The sequence below is a fragment of the Rhinatrema bivittatum genome, chromosome 8 (assembly GCF_901001135.1).
Source record: "Rhinatrema bivittatum chromosome 8, aRhiBiv1.1, whole genome shotgun sequence".
In the NCBI taxonomy this organism is placed as follows: Eukaryota; Metazoa; Chordata; class Amphibia; order Gymnophiona; family Rhinatrematidae; genus Rhinatrema; species Rhinatrema bivittatum.
Window position 1 is genome coordinate 54,851,990 of NC_042622.1, and position 24,127 is coordinate 54,876,116.

Sequence of the window (24,127 nt, forward strand, 5' to 3'; positions counted from 1 at the left end):
ATTTCAAAACATCAAGTGGGGTTTGTTAAGAATAGGCCAGCCTGCACCCATATTGTTCGCCTGATCACTGCTATGGCTACATCACTCTATACCAAGACCCCTGCATTAGCCATAGGATTCGATTCTGAAAAGGCGTTCGATAGGGTCTCATGGCCTTATATGTTTTCCTGCCTTCAGAGATATGGTCTGCGAGGTAGCTTTCTGACCTACATATCACTCCTTTACAGTAATCCTGAGTCCCATATTGTGGCCAATGGTTACAAATCGGAGGCAGTACACATACGGAGGGGGGTCCGGCAGGGATGCCCCCTTTCACCTTTACTGTATATCCTGGCCATTGACCCGCTACTTAGAAAAATTGCACAATCCCCGGATATTAGAGGGATGGGATCTCTTGACCATGAGTTCAAGATAGCAGCATTCGCTGATGATATACTGGTCTACCTTACAAACCCTCACCACTCCTTACGGTTACTTTTAGATATTCAAACGGCATATGGTACATTTGCAGGGCTACGGGTAAATCAGGATAAATCTGAGGTTCTGGATGTCGGTGGGTACGTGAGGGGTGCGTGGGTGGGAACGTTTCCGCTTAAATGGGTTCATGGCACCATGAAATATCTGGGTATTCGTATTCCTCCCACCTTGTCTGACCTTTATCGGGAGAATGTGGACCCGCTTCTCCGCAACACGAGAAGCATTCTGGAAAGATGGCAGTCCCTTCCGCTATCCCTCTCAGGCAGAATACACTTATATAAAATGATGGTCTTACCCAAATGGATCTATATTTTTCAAATGTTACCAGTATGGCTTTCTCAGAAGCATCGTAAGGAACTCCATGCGATCTTGCGAAAATTTTTATGGGTTGGCAAACGAGCGCGTATCGCGTTGAGTTCCTTGATGAATCCGTTTGAGAAAGGTGGCCTGAATTGCCCAGATATTCGGGCTTATAATTTGGCGGCCTTGCTGCGACATCTCAAGGATATGCTTGAACACACCACTTATTATACACCGCTGGTAGACCTTCAGCACTGGCTGGGGGTTCGCTCTTTCAATACGTTGGTTCAGTTGCCAACAGCCCACCTTTCCCCTTTGGTAGCGGCACAACCGTGGATACAATCCTGCCGTCGAGCGTGGGTTTTCCTGTGTAAGAAATTTTGCCTCTCCTCTAGGGTAACGGCCTTCTTGGATATCTGTGACCATCCTTTATTCCCACCAGCGCACTCGTTCTCTGTTTTTCATAAATGGAAGAGTAAGGGACTGCAGTGGGTGTATCAATGTTACTCCCAGAGTACTGGATTTTTATACGCCTTTCCGGACCTACAGGCGACATATGACCTACCCAATACAGACCAGTTCGCATATTATCAACTGCGGCACTTCTTGGGCGTACAGGGGAAGCTTTTTGAGCCTTCTGCTTCCTTTTGGGCTTTACATAAGCTAGTCGGTGCCAGAAAGCTTAATAGGCCGACCATAGCAACTTACAGACAGGCGCTGCAAGCGGTAACAGACGCAGGAGATATTGTCTCTCTCCACAAGAAATGGGAGGCCTGGCCCCAGTTTTCGTTGCCCCTCTCAGTTTTTTCAAAGTGTTTTAAGGCTATATCCACTTGGTCTGAAAGCATTCTGTATAGAGAGCTGCAATATAAATTCCTACGGTATTACTATATGCCTCCAACCCGGGCCTTTCTAGCTGGGGTTAGCACATCCCCTACCTGCCTGAAATGTAAACTAAGCGAAGGTTCCTACCCTCATTGTTTTTGGTCTTGCCCAGTGATATATGCTTTCTGGTCACAGGTCATTCAAACTTGCGGTCAGCTCTTACAAAGAGACCTGCCGATGAACCCTATGTGGTGGTTGTTCGGGGTGGCGCCAACACGCTTATCTAAGCAATTGATGGCTGAACATAACTTTATTTGTAGGGCTGGACTGATAGCCAAGAAGGTAATCCTTACGGGATGGGTGGGTGAAGACGCACCCAGACAGGACCATTGGTTCACCTTACTCATTAAACTGTACACTTTGGAGTTTTGCAGTGCCCGACAAACCTCGGCAAAGCGTAGGTTGGATGTTGAAACCATTTGGAAGCCCTTAAATACATATCTGAGGCCTACCGTAGGTTCCTCTTCATAGCATCTTCTCACGACCAGGAACATACGCCTCTCTAGGGCTTAGTAGTAACTAAGTACAGGTAGCCTCAAGAGCGAGATTGATGTTGCTCTGTACAAGACACATACCGGGGTGGAGGGGGTAGGCTGGCAGAGGATTGCCCGGGTTGTTCTTATGTCCCCACCTTATACTTTTGACAATCCTACATATGGGACGAGTAGGGATGAGCTGAGGGTTGACTTTTCTACAGACAGACAGGTGATTTTTATGTTGGGGTTTGTTTATTCCTTCCTTTTCTTTCCACTGATGTGCTCTACTTAGGCTAATTATGTAGTGCAAAGGTAATCTATCTTATTTTATCTGTATGTGTTCACTGTCCTGGACAAGGACTGCCGGCACATATTAGTGGCGGATTATATGATGTTCTGGCTGTAATTATTATACTTTCCATGTATCGTTTGCCATGTCTAAGATGTTTGGAAAAATGCAATAAACATATTATACAAAAAAAAAAAAAAAAAGGGGAGGTGGCACTGATGGTATATGTGTTTCGATGGTCATCGGTGTAAAAGCACCCAAAGGTCCTGGAATCGGCTCCAGCATCGGTGGAGGCTCTTCCTCGTCCGAAGACAAAGGAATCAGCTGAGATACTGGTGGGGGAAATTGATGGTCTCTAAGGTGCTGCTGGTCCGGAGGGCATGGGCACTGATGGAAGTGCACCGATCAGGGTGTCCAATCTTTCGATGATTGGAGCCAGCATGGTTGGCACTGGATCAGGCGTCTGCATGGGAGTCGGCACCAATGGTGACTAGAATCCTCAAAGCGCTTGAAGGACTGCCTCTTGGACCATCCAGTCCAATTCCTCCCAGAAGGCTGGTGTTGGTAACACAGCGGCCGGGGTTGGAGGCTGAATAGGCATTGTCAGAGGGTCCACATGAATTTGTGGAGTCTCGGCTCCTGGCACTGGTGCAGGTGGGGACCGCCTCGGTGTCCCGGGTCCAGAGGAGGATGGAGGCTCCTCTCCCCGAGACGTCTTGGATAGCGGCTCAGTCGATGCCGATGGCTTGTCGGTGCCGGCATCTGATGAAGGCTCCCGGCGTCGATGACTGTGCTTTTCTCGATATTCGGCCCGGTCCTTCTCAGACGCAGAGGATGTCGATGCCTTTGAGTGTGAAAATGCCGGTGACGGCCGGTCACCGGTGTCTCGATGGTGTTGAGACATCGATGGAGACGGAGTCGATGAAGAAGACTGCTTCCAACTCGGTGCACTCTTGGCTGGAGTAGATGAAGACTAGCACTTAGATTTGAACAGGTGTTCCATCTTTTCTAAGTGGGCCCGGCGGCCTTTTGGGGTCATTTGGGCACAACTGGTGCACTGTTGGACGTCGTGGAAAGGCCAAAGCATAAGACGCAGACATCGTGAGGGTTCGTAATGGACATAGCCTTCGGGCACTCTGGGCACTTCCGAAAACCGGTCGCCATTTTGAGAAAATAGGGGGCGGCGCGCGGTTGGTGGTTGTCTGGCACCGATGGAAGCACCGCCGGGAACTGACCGCAAAGAATGTGGTAAACTTATGGGCGTTATTGGAGGACGGCGGTCGCTGGGGGGACCCCAGGACGGGGAAACATTTTTGAAAATATGAGAATAAGTTCCGTGAGGAAAAAGTTGTGAGAAATTCTCACAGAGCACCTAAGAACCGCGAGGCAACTGCTGCGCGGAAAAAAGACTGAAGGGGGGACCCAGCTGGATGCAGGTTTAGTGGCATGCTGGGCATGTTCAGTGTGCCAGTCAAAGTTCTAGAAACTTTGACAATAGTGTTCCGTGATAGGGCTCCATCAGATGATATCACCCATATGTGAGGACTACCATCCTGCTTGTGCTGGGAGAAAGACATCCGGATGCAGAATTGTTTCCGTGAGATGAGTCAGTACGGAAGCTACAAACATCTAGGAAGCGCACCTTTTGAATATGAGGGGGTGCCCAAGTATTCCGTTTTGGAAACACTGAACAATAATTAAAATCAAGAGGTGCAGCACAAAATCAAAACCTTCCACATTCATTTCTAATCTCTTTTCACATTGTTGTGCTAAATAAAGATATAAATCTCTACAATCCTCATTGATAAATAGTGCAGTTACACAACTAACAAAATAAAGCCAATTAATCGTTGAACTGAATTACTTAGAGATGCAGAGGAATTTCTATTGGAGATTTTCAGGAGCAAATTTAATGAAAATCTGTCTGGGACAATTTAAATACAATGGATTCTCCCTGGAGGCAGGGGGGACAGATTATATGATTTTTTTTTTTTTTTAGGACCCATCCATCCCCCAACTTTCAATTCTAGAATACCCATTAATTAATCAATCCCATCTTTCCATTATGTAGCTGCATTATGTTATATGTAAACCGAGGTGATGTTCCAAACGTGCCCCTGTATATAAAATTAAATAAATAAATACATATGTGCAACCCAATTGCCAGTCTTGTGGTACCTATAAGTGCATTTGATCTGGAATCACTGGACAAGACTCATTGAAAGATAATAGGAAAATTGGTTTTAACCTGCTAATTTTCGCTCCTGGAATACCACAGATCAGTCCAGACTCCCTGCCAACAGATGGCAACAGAGAAGAGCTTTACTGACACTGACATGCCATGCAACCTAGTGTGCCATCTGCAGCCCCTCAGTCCCAAGCCAAGATAAAAATAACTATAACTACACCGGAGACCCCCAAACCCCCTCAATGAGCTGGAGGTAGGTGGAGCCCAACACATAACTCTGTGCCCAGAACCTCCAGGAACATGAAACAGACCCCCACTGAACCCAAACAACTCTGCACCATGATATTTTAACAAGCGAACTTTCCAAAACAGGTGGGGCACTGGACTCATCTGTGGTATTCCAGGAATGAAAATTAGCAGTTAAGAACCAAATTTTCCTTTCCTGTTCATACCCCAGATCAATCCACACTCCTGGGATATACCCAAACTTCCCTCAACTGGGTGGAACAGAGATAGTCCTGGTCGCAGTAAACTTTCCCCAAACCCCATGGAGTCTGGCGCCCAAACATCCAAGCAGTAATGTTTGGTGAAAGTGTTCAATGACTTCCAAGCAGACACTCAATAGATTTCTTGCAGTGACACCAGCTGATATTCAGCCCACGAGGTCATCTGCATCAGAGTTGAATGAGCATTTAGCCCTTCTGGCATGGGACAACCCTTGCAAACATACGCAGATGCAATCATCTCCTTCAACCATAGCTTTGGATGCTTTACACCCCTTCTTGTGCCCATTACACAGCACAAAGAGGTGATCCAATCTCCGGAAACTATTAGTCACCTTGAGATACCTCGCAATGCCCGCTGAACATCCAGCAGGCGAAGCTCCCTTGAATGTAGTATCAACTCATCCAAATCCTGAAAAGCGGGTAGTTCCACCGTCTGGCTAAGATGTAAAGCAATGTAACTAGTAAATGAGGTAAAACGTTGCACAGTCAGATTTGTTGGTGAAGGATGATGATCCACTAATGGCTATACCAACAGACATCTATCATTGAAAGAAGTTAAGACGCGTACTGCACATTATCTTATGACCATCATACTAGGCATCATTGTTTTAAGCTATCACTTAATACTCTGCCTTATATTTAATCATAGGTCATTTAATTGGAAAATCCCATACAGTTTTTATATGCTATTAAAATTATAAAGTATTTAACTTAATATTTAAGCAAATTAATGACGGATCTTGTGGTCTCAGCTTAGGACAAGTAACCCGACATGGTTCTGTGTTTCGGACTGCTGGCAATTCGGCAAGTCCTTTCTCAAGGGTAATATTCAGTTCATACTGAAAGATGGCGATCCAGCATTTTAGTTCAAATAACTGAGAAAGGACTTGCCGAATTGCCAGCAGCCCCCTTTCTGGGCTGCCTGGAATGAAAGGATTGAGACATACCCAAAGGCAGAATTTTCTGGGAAGCTGCTCCTCTCTAGGATCGAACAGTCTGAAATCCCTGGCACAACCTCTCATACCAAAAGAGCGTGGCATCTGCTTCTTATCCTCTGGTAACAGAGGAACACGAGCCTCATCCCACAAATTGGCCATTTTTTCCAGCTCACTCCCAAACAAAATTGATTCCTTAAAGGGCAATTTTGTAAGATTAGAATTTGAAATTGTAACAGCCAAGCAATTCCTGAGCCATAGCTGACGCCCAGCCACTATTATCAAAGCCACCCTCTGGCCAAAGCGCGGACCAAGTCGCAGCCTGCTTTCAGAAATCGCAATTGCTCTCTTGCAGCCGGATCCAGGGGGTACAGCCCTACCAAGGTTAGTCCCCCTTTAAAATTAGCTTCCGGGATGCTCCATTCAAGATCAATCAATTCTTGAATAGCTTCCATAAAATGGAAGAAACATGATGCTTTACCAAAGAAATCAAAATGGGATCCTTCTTTGGCTCAGACATTGAATCAGTCCCCGGTACTCTCAGCATCTTCAATGTCTAGGAAATCAGAGCCGGTAATTCATCTCTATGAAAAAAACTGCAACATAGTTCTAGGCTCCAGCCCCAGAGGAATGTCCCCATCCTCCAGGGAGTAAGGATCGGCTTCATCATCTGGGCCATCCAGGACCCTATCGGCATGACCCACTCAGGTCTAGCCTTGCTCCAAAGCTTGCCCGCAGCTGCAGGTGGGCAGGAATCTGCAGCCTGTGATCCTGAATTGTTAAGATTGACAGGGGCCAACGACTGCACCTGAACAAAGGACTGCAGCCCTTGAAAAAATTCAACCCAAGAAAAGGCAGAGATGTCCATGCCCAAACCAAGGGGTGCCGAGCCTCCGCCCACTGAACTACCTTTCCCCGCTGAAGAATCAGTTAGGGGAGCTCCAATTCCAGGCAACACATCTGGCAAATTATTTCATTCCCAAATCATGCTAGGAAGGACTGGCTTAGAAAATCAGACTGAGACAAGTCTCCCTGAGCATCTAAAACAGTGCTGACACAAATGAGAGGGAACACCAGGCTGAGATGCCCAAATATGGCAAGCAATACTTTACACTTTTCAATCGAAACTGAACAAATTGTGATGTAATCTTATAATGCTATATTTCTAAATACCATCATATTAAGCCGAAGATATTTGCTATAGCCTGTGCATTTGTAAACAGTGAGACCTCATATATTGTGGCGGGCTTGTAATGCAATTGCCCCCGGACGCCACTATCAGAGTTATGCGGTGATAAATTCACAGATACACCGTCTGAAAATTCTAATCATTGGTCTCTGTCAAATTGGCAAGTTTTAGTAATGACAACTTATGTCAGTTTACTCAATATTAAAGGCAGTGAAAAAACACTTATCGTAGCGAAGTATGCGGTAGGGATATAACACTGGCGTTGGCCCGACACGGCTCGTGTTTCTGTGAACCTTCTTCAGGGGCCGCGCTATGCCAATACTGAAATGGAATAAGAAAAGGTTAAAGAAATCCTTGAGGGAAAATATTCTGGATACAGACCGTATACTGCTTGATACCTACGATTCCCAAATACTGCCTACTGGTTCTGCTACTTGGCTGCAGCTATACTCGGGCAGCAGGATCCACCATTTTAGCAAGCTAGTTATGTACCTACCGCTGTAGGCGGAAACAATTGATTCTGACGTCAGAATGATTAGCTTGAAACGGATACAATTACTAAATGAGCGATGTCCATTCAACAGAGTCATTGAGACCGAGGGGGGATGCAGATGCTAACGTGAAAATCCACCACTGCTCACGTATATTCAAGGTTTGATTAGTGTCTCCTCCGCGCATATTGGGTGCAATTTGTTCAAGGATAGTCCATCGGAGTTGGTCGAAAGTGTGTCCATGTTTACAGTGTTCACTTGAACACTGTAAACATGGAGGCGCCCATGGTGACTCATTGCACTGCATTTGGACACACTTTCGACCAACTCCGATGGACTATCCTTGAACAAATTGCACCCAATATGCGCGGAGGAGACACTAATCAAACCTTGAATATACGTGAGCAGTGGTGGATTTTCACGTTAGCATCTGCATCCCCCCTCGGTCTCAATGACTCTGTTGAATGGACATCGCTCATTTAGTAATTGTATCCGTTTCAAGCTAATCATTCTGACGTCAGAATCAATTGTTTCCGCCTACAGCGGTAGGTACATAACTAGCTTGCTAAAATGGCGGATCCTGCTGCCCGAGTATAGCTGCAGCCAAGTAGCAGAACCAGTAGGCAGTGTTTGGGAATCGTAGGTATCAAGCAGTATACGGTCTGTATCCAGAATGTTTTCCCTCAAGGATTTCTTTAACCTTTTCTTATTCCATTTCAGTATTGGCATAGCGCAGCCCCTGAAGAAGGTTCACAGAAACACGAGCCGTGTCGGGCCAACGCCAGTGTTATATCCCTACCGCATACTTCGCTACGATAAGTGTTTTTTCACTGCCTTTAATATTGAGTAAACTGACATAAGTTGTCATTACTAAAACTTGCCAATTTGACAGAGAGACCAATGATTAGAATTTTCAGACGGTGTATCTGTGAATTTATCACCGCATAACTCTGATAGTGGCGTCCGGGGGCAATTGCATTACAAGCCCGCCACAATATATGAGGTCTCACTGTTTACAAATGCACAGGCTATGGCAAATATCTTCGGCTTAATATGATGGTATTTAGAAATATAGCAAATATGGCAAGCAGCACAAAGGGTAAGGCACTTAGGCTTCTTTGCTATTGGCGGCATAGTGATTTAACAGCCCGCTCTAAACAAGCGTCTGAGAAGTGTGCGCTTGGCTATGCTTGAAATAGGCGCTTGTAAAAATCAGGCTTAGTTGCCCAAAAATTAGGCGCCTAATATAGTATACCGATAGACACCCAAATTGAGTGCCTGTTTAGGTGCCCTGAAGCGCACCACTGTGTATTCAACTAACATAGAAACGACGGCAGAAGAAGACCAAACGGCCCATCCAGTCTGCCCAGCAAGTTTTGCTCTTTTTTTTTTCTCACTTACTTATCTGTTACTCTTGGCTCTTTGTAACCTTTTGGTTCTATTTCCCTTTCACCCCCACCATTAATGTAGAGAGCAGTGTTGGAACTGCATCTAAGTGAAATATCTAGCTTAATTAGTTAGGGGTAGTAACCGCCACAATAAGCAAGCTACACCCATGCTTATTTGTTTACCCAGACTATGAAATTCTGTCCTTGTTGGTTGTTGTCTGTATATAGATCCACTTTTCTTCATTCCCCCTTCCCCCTTCAGGTATGTTATGCACCTCTACTAGGCGTCCTTATGTGCCCAGCTAGGCACACAACTATATGCATAGCCGGGCGTGCACAGCGAACAGACATACCTGAAGAGGGCAGCCTTACATGCAGAGAAAAGGCACACGAATGTCACCGCAGCCTACCACACACCAAAAAATCTAAGCCTAAGAGCAGGGCCTAGCCCAGTGCTCAACTCACCAAGCTGCCAGTGTCCAAGCTTCTCCGGAGGCGGGAACAGACGTCTGATCAGCACACCGAGCATGGAGACCAGAGGAGAGAGGAATCCCTAAAATCAGCTCCCCTTCTTTTTTTTTTTTAAACTACTCTTTCCCTGAGCTCAGCCTGTCCCGGCTGAGTACAGTTGGTCTCCGGCTGCATAGGGAGATGGTACATACCCTCACCCACTTGCCTTTCAGCTTTTTTTTTTTTTTTTTTTTTACACACAGCTAAGTCCACACCAGCAAAATCCAGCTACCAGACCAAGGCACCCATCTGAGGAAAGAATTTGAAGAAATCACCTCAGGCAACACAACTGAGGGAGGGCCCATAAGTTTTCATCACAGGAGAGCGAGGCAAAAACCATCTTTTTTTCCTTTTATAAAAAGCTTTAAAGGCAACCCCCAGTACGGAGATGCACGTCCACTATCTGCTGGAGATGGAGAATACTGGTGGGCTGATGTCTGTGCAGGGGTATATATACCGTGACATCAGCTTTGCTCCATCTCCATCTGCTGGTAGAGGTGCATAACCCACTGGTTCTGGATCCACTAATCCAAATGCTAAGACATTCCTTTTCTTTTGTTTTCTTTTTTGGTTTTCAATCCAGACTGCAGGTTTTACCCCTCCATTATCTGCTAGAGAAAGAAATACTAAGGGACTGCAGGTGGCACGTTGGGTTATTGGCCGTGTCAGTAAAGCTTTTCTTCTCTGTCTCCATCCGCTGGCAGGGAAGCAAAACCCAAGAGTCTGGACTGATCTGGGCTATGAACAGGAACCTTAAATTGGCAGCCTTTTTTTTTTTCTTCTTTTTTTTTTTTTTTTATAAAATGTCACTTGGGGGTCTTTTTTTCACAGAGATTACACACAGATTGCATACAAGACAATTTGTAAAACCATAGGGATAATATAAAAAATAAATTCCAGATAGTTATAAGTTATGTAGCATCAATTCAGAGTTAACTTACTTATGTTCCCACCTACTTCGCACAACACCAGATCAGAAGATTCAATGGATCCATTACTACAAAGCAAAATAAGAATGTTATTGTTCACTACAGGTTGCCAGAACACAGTCATTCTTATTTTTCTCTTTTGGAAGTAGGCACATATGGGAACTAAAGTCAGAATACAGGTTGACATTTACAACTATGTTTTGTCATTCAATAATTCTGTACAGTCAGTACAAATGCAACAGCGAAAGTGATCCTGCTTACAAATATTTGCCATGGCTGAAAAGTTAAAGGGAAAAGTAAAATACTCTAAGATTACAGTGTATGTGCCTGCCCTCACTAGCAATATCAGTCCCATTTACACTGACACACAGTTACTAATTTAACATTAGAGCAAAGCTGTATCTAAATCTTCTGCGAACTGTGCAAGAATGCCAAAAAATGCACACTACAAGGAAAAATATTTTATAAGCAAGCTTCTATAGCTGGGATCTCTCTTCAGCAGGGTGGAATGGAATAACCAGGCAGATTGGATTGGCCAATTGGTCTGCAGTCTTCTATATTGCTACTTAGCAATTTTGCTGTAAAGTCATTTTAAGTTCTTTAAAACAGATCTCCCACAATCCTTTTAAATTCCTGGAAGTGGCCATTTTTTGAAACCATATCACAAAGTACCACAAACGGAATGTGATCCAATCAGGTCATGCAGTATTTGATGCTGCTGCATTACAACCTTGAGACTTTCTTCCCCACATGGATACATCCAAGAATCCCCATTTATTGCAAGAGATCTGGTATGCGTCAAATCACATTCAGCAACTGAGATGGAATTTGAGAATGGCAATACAGTCACTCTTAGTCATTCTGAGAAATAGTACAAAAGCTGCTTAAACAACTTCTAAAATGGCAGCAATTAATTTTTAATCACAGTGTGTTACTACATCTGTCTGCACATGCCTTCTTTGGAAGCACTACCTATGGCATGTGCCCAAACTACTCTTCAAACTATGTGTCTCAATTAAAGTGATGGCTCCCACATGAAAGATCTTTCCAAGATACAGTTTCCCTTTGCACTCCTATTTGCTTAAAGATGCTCTTTATCTATTGACACTTGGAAATTATCCATGGACTAAGTTTATATTTTTCCAGCACCAGTTTCAAGTTGGAAGGGCAGTTACCATTTAAGAAGGCTGACTGTGCTGACCATGCTCCAGTTGTTCTGGTAAAGGTTCCTCTGAAACTGCTTCAGTACATCAGCAGCTTTGGTCCGGTTATCCAGATGTACTTCTAGCGAGTCTTTAAGGAATAGGGATGCTTGGATCTTCACTGTCTTAGAAGGCTAACAAAGAAACAAAGAAGGAAAAGGTACAGGCTTTTCAGAAATAATAAAATACCAACAAAAGATATCTAAGCATCTGGAGATATAGGCACAAACCTAATGAGAGAGATATAGGACAACCTGCAGAATATATTTGCTGTTATCTAACTAAAAACTTTCCCACTTGATCCTATCTCAGCCAATGGACCAGCTCCAGGTCAGGTGGTAAGTAATAGATAATTATACAAAGCAATGGTTACTTCAGTTGATCAATAAAATCTTAAATTCTTCCATCCTGACATTAGATTAGGTGGCAGCGATGGCTGGTGCAGATACTTAGTGAACCAAAATTTGGTTTCCTCCTACTCTGAGAAGTAATGGTGTTAAATTGTTCAACGATACCTGTTTATACAAACACACCTCAGCCTGGTTCTTCTCTGCCTTGTCCTTGTCTGTGTGCATCTTCCGCAGGAGGTTCTTGATCCGCCTGTCATAGAAAGGATATCTCCTGCTGCTATTCTCATTCAGCTTCCTCACTTGAGCCACCAGAAAGGAAGAAATCTGAATGGAAACCAAACACAGAAGTAGCAAGTGGAGTTGGGCACAAATAAAGCAGCAACTTTTTAATCAAAATGTTCAAGTTTAAAAGAGATCATTTCCATAGTTACCCAAAAAATGAATTTGAAATGGGAAATATTTCTCTCAGAATAATGACAGCTGTAAACCAATTAATTTGTTTGAAGATAAGAAAAATCTTTTAAATTCCCTTATTTTTTAGCTGGCTTTCTGAAGAGAAACAGTGTATGTCTGTCTCTAATTACTTTTGCACTTGTCTTAAAACTTTGAAGAACCCAGGCCTATACTGACTAGGCCTATTTAAGACAATGCTCAATGGTACCTATAGTGCTTACTTTGATTACAAACACTACCGTCTATCTCAGTTTCTAATCATTAAGTTTTCCAGGCTTATTTATTTTTTTACATGACTCTCATTCCTTCACCTCTGAGCTTTCAACCCAGTCAGATCTTGTTTCAACCCTGGTCATTACCATCTATGATGTACAACAGATATCCAGAGTTCAGGAGTCATGTGCCTTCAATTTGAAGCCACCAGGGATTTTCTTTGCTTAGCCTTTGCCCCTCTCACAATAACCCAACTTCTGAAGGGGGCTACAGACCACATCTATGTTTGGAAGCTAGTCTGCTGTATGCAGCCAAGAGTCCTGGATGATGTGGTTTGCTGTGACCAAATTTATAAAAATATATGCTCATGTATATATGGCATAACTCTTTTATTCTGCAATATGTAACAAAAATTTAAAAAAATATATAAAATGAAAATCTTTATTGAACTAAATATATTTCTTGATCAGCTTTCAGGAGTTATGTTCCTTTCTCAGGTGAAAACGTCTTGTTCTGACTTGAAGGGAAGGAAGATAATCAGGGAAGTCACCAGGTTAACTGGCACCCTGGGCAACCAGGGGATGGGGAGGGTTCCCTCCTGATGACATGGCCATGCAGAAGCAGCCTAGCAGGAGTTTATTTCTGCTGCTGTTGTGACAGCAGTGGTATAGTGCACCAGTATCCCCCCCTACAGACGGCCTTGAGTAACTGCAGAGAGCTGGTCAAGAAATGTATTAAGTTAGTTCAATAAAAATGATCAATGGAAACCTGTCATATCCTCTATAAATTCTCCAGTACAATCAAAAAACTTAATTTTTCTTGTTTCCTTCATTTTTTTTTTTAAAATAAAAATTAAATTAGTGAGAGATTTAGGGAAGGATACAACTATATAGGTCCTTATAGGTTATAATCTAAGCCAAAGAATCCCCAAACTCTATTTTCAAACGCCACAACCCAGGCATATTTTAAAGATTTCCACAACAAGTATACAGGAAATCTATTTGCATACAATGGAGGCAGTGCATGCAAATAGATCCCACACATATCCATTGTGGAAATCCTGAGAACCGAACTGGGTTGCAGCCCTCAAGGACCCAGTTTGAGGACCCCTGATTTAGACTATGCCTCCATCCCAAGCCTTCTTCTACTAGCAATGCACAAGTCTGTGGGTTAGTTACAAATAACCTTCTACAACGTACAGTCCAAAGCAAATCCTGATAGTGGATCATCATGCGCACGACATCGGCAGCACCCTCTGCTAGCTGCTTTTCCTGTCCTTCAGGGATCTTGGTTGGGACCCCTTTATGCATGAAGAGATTAGGGGCCATAACCGTGGAAACATTCCATAAGTTCATTTTGTTGTTGTTTTCCCTGGCCGCCACTTTTCGGAGAAATTCTAGCAATGCCTACAGGAGGGGGTAGGGGGAGGGAACAAGACTTGATTAACTTGCTTACTATTTAACAAGTCAGTAGAACAAAATACAATAAATCTACTACATTTTGCACTTGGTGCGATAGCAGTTCAATATGGGATACAAGTCCAAATATAGAACTACCCACTTAAAACAAATTAAGAGCGATAATGCTTGAGAGAAGGAGAACCACTTTGCTTCATGAGTGGCAGTTAGACCATTAAACACTTGCTGTGAGATTGGATGGGACATTTTGCTCTTTTTCTGCTCTCATTTACATTGAGGTCAACAGTTAAAGGGCACTGTCCAGGGATTTATCCAGCTAACTTCAGGATTTAGCTAGACAAACTCAGTGTTTTAAATTTTCCCTCAAGGCTGAATGGCTATGATTTAGCCATGCAGGTCATTACATGGCTAAAACTTAGCTGGATAAAAAGAGGGGCAGGACAGGGTGTACCAGGGCATGGTTTCCATTTACCCGGCTAGTGCTGAATATTAGCACAACCATAAATTTCTAAACAAACTTCTAAGCAAACTCTCTCCCTTCCAACAAGATGGAAGAAGGTGAAGAAGAAGATGAAGTTGCCCAAGACAATAGAAAACTCATTTCCCAAATTTAACATAAGCGATCAGCATTGAAAACCTCCAACAACTCCACACTATATACAAAGCAACAGTATGAGTAGCAGACTCTCTCCTCCCCCCTCCCCCCTCCCCCAAGTAAATGGGCAGGTCTCTAGACTGATCTGTGGTACTACTGGAACAAAAATTAGCAGGTAAGAAACAAATTTTCCTTTCCCTATACCTACCCAAATCAGTACAGACTCCTGGTATGTACCTAAGCTCCCCTTAACTTGGGTGGGATCTGGGGAGTTCTGCTCGTAGAACACTCTCACCAAAGCACATGGAAGCCAGAGCCCTAACATCCAAGCGATAACACAACAACTTCCCAGTGGCTGCCCAGCAAATTTCATACAGAAACACCTGTTGTGACTCAGCCCAGGAAGTCGCCCAAGAATGCGTCAAGTGCACCTCTAAACCTCTCGGCAGTGGGTGCCCTTTAGAAATGTTAAGTCAACTTGATCGCTTCCTTTAGCCACTGCACAATTCTAGCCTTAGACGCCTTAATTCCCTTCTTTGAACCATTCCACAATACAAAGAGGTGATCCAATCTATGGAAATCATAAGTGACCTTTAAATACCTCAGTAATGCTTCCCATCTAAGAGCCTAAGCTCCCCCACAAGAGAAATCCAAATCCGGAAAAGCTGAAAGCTCCACCGTCTAAGATGGAATGCAGAGTACCTCAGGCAGAAAAGAAGGCACTATGTATAAAGATACCCCTGAATCCAACATCTGTAGGAGGGATCTAGACACGACAGCACCTGCAGCTACGAAATTTACCTGGCTGAACAAATAGCCACCAAGAAAACCACTTTAAGAGTCAAGTCCTTAACCATAGCTCTCTTTAGTGGTTCAAGCCAAGCTCTCCTTAGTTGTTCAAATCTAGCCTCACACAATCCTCTAAGGACTAGATTCATGTTCCACTCCTGAGGACGCAAGTTCTTAGCTCCTTGAAGGAACTGTGCGGACCAAGGATACCCTTGCACCTTACTCTGGAGACAACCCAATGTCTCTACCTGGACTCTCAGAGAGTTAAAGGCTAGACTCTTGACCAGAACCTTTCTGGAGAAAAGCCAAAATATATGACACCAAAGCCTGAACAGATTGAGGCTGCAGTCCATCAACAGCAGACCAGGATTCGAAGATCCTCCAAATTCACACATACGTCAAGGATGTAGAAGCTCGCCTAGCCTACAATAAGGTGGAAATAACTGCTTCAAAATATCCCCTCCATTTCAGTCATCGCCTTTCAGAAGCAAACCCATGAGACAGACATGAGCTGCCTAACCTGAAAATATTCAGCCCTGTTGGATACGAGTCAACCAATGTCCAAATCTCAGGGGCCAGTCAATGGCCATGTTGATCAAATCTGGGAAGCATGGTCAATGTGGCCACTCTAGAGCTACCAGAATTACGTTGCCTGGATGTTTCTCTATCCGCCGTAATCCCTTGTCCACCAGAGGCCATGGAGGGAAGACAAAGAAGAATTCCTCAAGTCCACGGCAGCACCAAAGCTTTGATTCCTTCTATACCATGTTCTGTTCAGCTGCTGTAAAATCATGACGCCTTGGTGTTCTCTTTGGTCGGGATATTCCCATCTTCCATGAATGAGATATCACTGCCTCTGACAGCTCCCATTCCCTGGTATCTAGCTTTCTTTGACTGAGAAAATCCGCCTGAGCGTTGTTCACTCTAGCGATGTGAGACGCTGCCAGCCGCTCCAAGTGCTGCTCTGCCCAGATAATCAATTCCCAGGTCTCTTGTGCCACTGCCTGATTCTTGGTTTTGCCTTGACAGTTTATGTAGGCCACTGTAGTCGCATTGTCAGACAGGATCCGTACTGGATGGCTGCATAACCTTGGCAGACAGGCAAGCAACACGAAATGCACCGCTTGTCTCTAACAGATTGATAGAACATGAGGCCTCCTGTTTCGACCACTGGCCCTGCAACGACTGATCTTACTTCACCGCCCTCTATCTGAAAAGCCTCGCATCGGTGGTGACTATTATCCAATTCGGATCTTCCAATTCCACACCATGCTTTAGATTGTTGCGAGTAAGCCACCATAAAAGATTGTCCCTGGCTTCCCCTTTCTAATGGAGGAGAAAAATGAAACTCTTCCAGTAACTGATTCCAGCAGGAGAGAAGAGGCCCCTGCAGAGGCCACATATGCATAAATGCCCAATGCATTAATTCCAATGTCGATGCCATAGAACCCAGGACCTATAAATAGTCCCAGACCCTGGGCACCAAAAGCTCTAGCAGAAGCCTAATTTGACTCTACAGTTTTAGTAATCTCTCCTTGTGAGAAACACTCTCTCTGCCAGCTGTCAAACTGAGCTCCCAGATACTCCAGAGTTTGAAAGAGGACTAAATGGCTCGTTGCTAGTTTCACCACCCATCCAAGCACATTGGTACCTTTTGTACTGATTATAGAAAGAGGTCCTCTGATTTCACACAAATGAGCCAGTCTTCCAGATATGGATGCACAAACACACCCTCTTTTTGCAATGCAGCCACCTCAACCACCATTACCTTGGTGAAGGTATGTGGAGCCATCGCCAGCTGAAGGGAAGGACTCGAACCAAAAATGTTCCCTAATAACCATGATCCTCAATCTCTGGTGCTCTGGCCTGATGGCTATGTGCAGATACGACTGTCAAGGCAAGAGATGCCAAGAACTCTCCCTTGCTTACCGCCATTATGACGGACCTCAGAGTTTCCATGTGGAAATGGGGAACCTTGAGAGCTGCAATTAGCTTCTTTAAATCCAATCTCTCTTGAATTGGATTCAGAGGGGAAAGAAACAGGATGCTTAACTTAAAATTCACCTCCAGCCACACTAAGCATGTTCAGGGTCTGAGCCAAAAATTCAGCAAGACATCTCTTTGAAAAACGAAAAAAAATTTGAGTAGAGTCTGTAGTGGCTGTTAATCATATGCAATTTCTCGGTCTTCTAGAAGTGAGAAAGCTAATTCCCCATTAGAAACTTCTGATTTCTCATGATCCACATCCCCTTGAACATTACCAGGGACAGCCTCCCTGTGGCATTTTCCTGCCGTAATTGACAAATGGGAGACCCGAACACGCAATCCCTACATAGTAGGTTGCTTCGCCTTTGCTGGTGCCCCTGCAGAAAGGTCTGCAGGCCCTGGAAACATTCCACCCAGGAGGAGGATGGATCTATACCGTACCCATAGGCCAAACTTGCTCTCTCCAACCTCTCTCTCTCTCAGGGAGGCTTCTGCCCTCGGGAACAAGGGAGGAGGAGAACTGACCATTGCCTCGTCTTCCACTCTACTCCCCTCCAGAGACACCATAGGCCAAGGGGATGTTCCAACATGGGCAAAGGCTGTAGTAATTAAATTGCTTTGAGATTCTAAACAGCGCTGACACAAACTGAGAAAGAGAGTGAGGACTGAATTATAAGATGGCAACCCTCACAGACAGCAAGGCACTTGGCCTGTTCATCCCCGCCACCTAGCTCACCTGAACTTTGATCTAGGTGTTGCGGTCTCGGTCGCAAGACTTGCAATCGAGACCTTACCTTTGTCCCCGGGGCGCCGACATCGGGCTCTGGTGCTTGGACCTGCTCCTCCTGCCCTGCTGCAGCGACAAGACCTGCTGCTGGTCGGGCCTGCTTGGGCTGCCTCGCGGCGGCGGCGTCTCTGCAAGGGAGACGCTGCCGAGTCTCGAGGCTTGGCTCCTCCCCTTTTGGACGTGTGCGCGCGTGGGGAGGGGTGTTTTGAATGGCCTTTGCTGTTTGAATGTGGGCCGTCCTTTGAGAGTGATGTCAGACGCCGGTAATGTTTTAACCTGGCGTCTGACTGAGTCTTGTTGCTTGGCAACAAGGTTTCTGCCGGTACCAGCTGCAGCATTTTGATTCTGCTTGTCAGGATCTTCAGTTAAGATTTTTATTGTTCTTGTTCCACTCCAGTTTATATTTTTTGGCTTCAGTTCCAGCTCAGAGTCTTCTGCTTGTTTACTTGGGTTCTGACGCTGGCCTGTTTTTGTTTCTTCACACTTGCTGCTTGTCTCGACCAAGGTTAGTCATATTCATCCATCTTTCTCTCATTGACCTCCTAAGTCCCAGCGGTCCGGGATCTCAGGCTCCTCCCGGATGGTCCTCGGGCTTCCAGGGTGAAGACATCTCTTCAGTTCTTTCTGATCGCCTAAGTCCCAGCGGTCTGGTACCTCAAGGGTGCCTCCCGGAGGGTCCTCGGACTTCCAGGGTGAAGATTTCAGCGCTACGTTCAACTTGGCACCACCTCCCGGCCTGCGTTTCTTCAGCGGAGTGTACTTCTCGCACCATCTCACTCTGCTAGGCCGGCCCAAGGGTCCACCGCTATGCTCGCAACACTAGGAGGCCTCCTGTGCACACACCAATGCCACCAAGGTGTATACACACACCTCTCCAGGAAGTGCGCAAATACGCATTCAAGACTAGTTCACGGTCATACACGCACTAGTACCTGTGCAAATATGGGCTCCAGTCTAGGACGCAGACGTACAAGCTCAAATCTAGGCTGCAGCCATGCAGAGAGAATGCGTGCACATGTCTATGCACATGGGAAAAGAACTACTGCTGAGGCCTACCACATACCTAAGCAAAGTCTGCCTGCACCTTCAGCACGTTTAGGCCCATATCCGTTCAGCATCGAAGGCCTGAAGAGCTTCGCAATAGCTCAGGCCTCTTGACTGGCCAAGAATTCATGGAGACTGGGGCCAAGAACTAGCATCCCCCCTTTGCTTGTTCAGCAAAACAAGCTTTGCACATAAGTAAATTAAAACCGGCAGAACCAGAGTCTCCTCCTCTGCGCAAGTGCCTCTCTCCACCTCTGCAGGTCAGGGAATTGTGGTGATAATTGAGGAGGGGATTTCCCTGCTGCCCGCCGACACTGTTAGAGAATAAAAAATGGCCACAGTTTCTGAACGGATGGCGAAAGCCTCAGCGCTAGACCCAGTCACCCCAAGACTTGCTTTACCGGTACGGCCATGCTCGACGCAGACCCTCGGACGCCATGCTTTTGCTGCATGCACACACTGTTCCTCCCCACACCCATGGTACCACAGCACCTCAACGGCAAGCAGAGGAACAGTTCCTCAGCACCATGGAACCAACACCCAGTCTCCTCCGCAGGCAGAGAAGCTGTTGAAAAACCCCATTGACTGAGCTCTCCGAGCTAAGGTAGCTCCCCCCCATCCCCCCGCACAGATTCTTCTAACTAGTTTCTTGTTATCTTTTTTTTTTTTTTACTCTGAGAACAAATAAAGATACATAGAAACCAATACTTTTCTTTGGTGCAGAGGTTCTGGTTCCAAGCGTGCAGGCTGCATGGCAGATCAGAAGAGAGCCAGACTACTGGCTATATACATTTCTTTTCCTTTTGCCAAACTTTATTGACCCAGCCCAGGGCAAACAGTATAAAAGGGATACTTCCCCGTTCCACTGAGCTTGCAGTGCAGAATTGTCAGTAGGTTCCACCGCTGTCTCATAGAGGATGAATTATCTGGACCACCAGATGTTCACCCCACGGACTTCCGGACCAAGCTATCAGAAGGGTCACCAACCCCCTGGCTCATCCGCCTCAAACCAGGGGGATGGCCCCACCAGGACACTTCACAATCCCCTGGGAGGATCCAGAAATTTTGCCCTTTAATCTTTTTTTTTTTTTTTTACCTCTCTTCCCAGACTGCAGGTTTTACACCATCTACCAGAGAAAGAAATATTGAGGGATTGTAGGTGGCACACTGGGTTGTATACAGTATCAGTGAAACTTTCTGTCTCCATCTGCCGGCAGGAAGCAAAACCCAGGAGTCTGGACTGATCTGGGTATGTACAGGGAATAAGTATTAGCACAGAAGTGGTTGAAGATTGTGAAAAAAACTATACCCATTCAATTCTACCTCTTTCGTCTCCCACGAGAAGAACCCAGAAGCTGGTCTTCAGTTCCAAGAATCTCTAACAAGGCTCAGCAACTTGCAGCAAATATGCACTCAGCACAACTAACAAAGTCTTCCATATAGTCAATACATAAAAATTCTGAGCTAAATATTTAGAACTGTACATAGAAAGAAGTCCTACTTATCCAGCTAAGTAGCGCCAATGAATACCCAGCTAGGGTCAGTGGGTTCAATTTAACCAGATAAGTTATCCAGCTAAGAATTTAGTCAGTTATGTCAGGGGCGGGGAATGGGCGTAATGGGGAGGAGCTGACTTAGCTGGATAACTGATCCAGCTAAATCTGGTTGGGCCACAAGGTTGTCCTAAAGTTAGCTGGATAAACTTATCCAGTTAACTTTAAGATAGCCAGGTATATTTAGGGACGCTGCTGTGCTACTGAATGTTCTGGCTAAGTTAGCTGAGCCACTCAGTAACTGAATATGGACCTCTTTGTTTCTATAATCTCTGATATAATCTTTACACTTAGCTCGATTTAAACAAACTATCACATTGTATATTTAAAAACAAACAAGGAAGAAATTCTCAAAGAAATTCCATGGGAAGCTTGCCTTTGAAAATGAGCTCTCCTCACAGAAAGAGCTAAAAATTGCTTTATATATTATAAGGCAGAAAGGACCTTCTAAGAGCTCCGCTGCAAAATTCTCTTTTGCCTTGATGATAGAATCCTCACCTTGCAGCCTGATTTTTTTCAGTTAAAAAAAAAAAAAAAAAAGGAGGAGGAGGAGGATTTTCAAAGGGACTTCTGTGGGTTAAATAATGATTTACCCACAGAACTAGCCCTTCAGAAAATTGTGCAACTGCTACGCATGTAAAATTACACATGCACAAACCGGAGGAAAGGTATTCTAGGGTCTGTAGTCTGGAAGGGTTAGAACAGGCACAGACTTTTTAGTTTTAAACACTATACTTGTAAATTCACTTGGCAAAAATACAGGCACAGAATAGCAAGTATAACTGTGTATGCACGTTGTTTTGCCAGAATAATTTTCAAAGCAAACTTACATGTATACATTCACTTTGAAAACACGGGCATTTAACAGCCTGCAAACGTATGCGGCCTACTATAAAATGTCCCCCTTAATGTTATTTGATGCCACTTACCTAGCTATGCCTTGTATTTCTATTAGCCTTTTGTGGGGTTGGGGTGGGGAAGGGAGGGTTTTTTTTTTGTTTACGCCATGCCACACCTCATACAGCTGGACATCTGATCATATGTGCAGTGCAGCTGCAAAAATGTGCAGATTGAAGCAAGAGATTCTGCAGCAGATCACATGAACCAGTCCAGGTGCTTCAATCTGCTGCTGCGCTACAGCTGTAAACAAATGCAAGAGATAGCAGAGTTGCTTACCTGTAACATGTGTTCTTCCAGGACAGCAGGATGTAGTCCTCACATATGGGTGACGTCACTGGACAGAGCCCTATCACGGAAAACTTTTCTGTCAAAGTTTATAGAACTTTTGACTGGCACACTGAGCATGCCCAGCATGCCATGATCCCTGCAGCCACTGGGGTCTCCCTTCAGTCTCGTTTGTAGCAAAAGGTGCGAGCGAAAAATAAAACAAAACGTTTTGGACCCAACTCCGCGGGGTTGCGGGTGGATTTCGTGAGGACTACATCCTGCTGTCCTGGGAGAACACCTGTTATAGGTAAGCAACTCTGCTTTCTCCCAGGACAAGCAGGATGGTAGTCCTCACATATGGGTAATTAGCAAGCTCCAGGCTGACTTGTATTTAATTTGGACCAACAGCGTACAACTTGTGCAACAGGCACAACTGGTGTACTGTTGGTAAAAATGAGGCAGCCTGAAAACCACAGCAGGTGGATGAGAAAGGAGTTGGGATTAAACTGGAAATAAGTTATTTAAGACGGATTAGCCAAAGGCTTTAAGACGGATTGTCCAGGCAGTAACCTGCCTGGACAATGTGTGAAGAGAGCTCCATGTTGAGCTTTGCAGATGTCAGCAATCAGTACTGAACGATAGTGTGCTACTGAGGTTGCCATGGCTCTTACCTAGTGTGCCTTCACTCGTCCCTGGAGAGGCAGGCCTGCTTTTTCATAGCAGAATTTGATACAGTCTGCTAGCCAGTTGGAGAGAGTTTGTTTGCCCACTGCAACTCCTAGTTTGTTTTTGTCAAAAGAAACAAAGAGCTGGGTGGATTTCCTATGGATTGCAGTGCGGTCTAGGTAAAATGCAAGTGCACGTTTACAATCCAAGGTTTGTAAAACTCTCTCGACCTGGTGAGAGTGAGGCCTTGGGAAAAAGGTGGGCAAGACTACAGACTGTGGAAGGCAGTAATCACCTTGGGAAGGAATTTAGGGTGAGTACGTAGGACCACTCTGATATGTAGGAACCTTGTATAGGGTGAATATGTGACAAGTGCTTGTAACTCACTAACCCTTCGAGCAGATGTAATGGCTACTAGGAAGAGAACTTTCCATGTAAGAAATTTAACACCGCAGGAGTGCAAAGGCTCAAACGGGGAGCGCATGAGCCATGTAAGTACTACGTTTAGGTCCCATTCAGTGACTGGTGGCCATAGAGGGGGCTTGAGTTGCAGTAGGCCCTTCATAAATCTACTCACAAGTAGTTGCGCTGTTAGCGGGGCACCCCCAACTCCTTTGTGGTACGCTGAGATGGCACTCAGGTGTACCCTCACCGAGGAAGTCTGGAGACCAGAGTCTGAAAGGTGCCACAGATAGTCTAATAGAGATGGTGTGGGGCAGGAAAAGGCGTCGATACCTTTTTGCGTGCACCACATGGTGAATCTTTTCCACTTAGAACGGTAGGATTTTCATGTAGAAGGCTTTCGTGAGGCTACAAGCACTTGAGACATTAGTTGAAAGGTTGAGCGGTTGGAGGATCAAGCTTTCAACATCCAGGCTGTGAGGGATAGGGTCTGAAGGTTCGGATGGAGTAACATGCCTTAGTTCTGAATTATGAGAGTGGGCGCTGTGCCCAGGCGAATGGGTTCTCTGATCAAGAGGTCGAGAAGCATGGGAAACCATACTTGTCAAGGTCAATACGGGGCTATGATGAGTATCATTGACCCTTTGTCCTGTTGTAGCTTCACGAAAGTTTTGGCTATTAGCGGGATCAGGGGATACGCGTATAGGAGGCCTGTGTTTTTGCCTATATGGCCAACTTCATTTCAAATTCTCTCTTCACCTGTCTTATCAATGTTTTACACTTAACTTGACAATGCTTATGTTTTATCCTATTTTCTTCAGATGGATCCTTCTTCCAATTTTTGAAGGATTTTTTTTGGCTAAAATAGCCTCTTTCACCTCATCTTTTAACCATTACGGCAATCATTTTGCCTTCCTTCCACCTTTCTTAATGCGTGCA

General features: G+C 45.0%; 1 protein-coding gene across 6 annotated transcripts in view; it reads right to left on the reverse strand.

Moving 5' to 3' along the window:
• ARHGAP40 (Rho GTPase activating protein 40) overlaps nucleotides 1–24,127 on the reverse strand; it is a 189,758-nt gene that overhangs the window by 10,305 nt on the left and 155,326 nt on the right. For 5 of the 6 annotated variants that reach the window (XM_029612411.1, XM_029612410.1, XM_029612409.1 and 2 more), the window contains exons 11-14: nucleotides 13,981–14,187; nucleotides 12,281–12,439; nucleotides 11,739–11,899; nucleotides 10,576–10,631 (exon numbers count right to left, since the gene is read on the reverse strand). In XM_029612411.1, the coding sequence (XP_029468271.1) occupies nucleotides 10,576–10,631; nucleotides 11,739–11,899; nucleotides 12,281–12,439; nucleotides 13,981–14,187 (583 nt within the window). The remainder of the gene's footprint in view (nucleotides 1–10,575; nucleotides 10,632–11,738; nucleotides 11,900–12,280; nucleotides 12,440–13,980; nucleotides 14,188–24,127) is intronic. The other variant, XM_029612407.1, reaches the window with a different exon arrangement.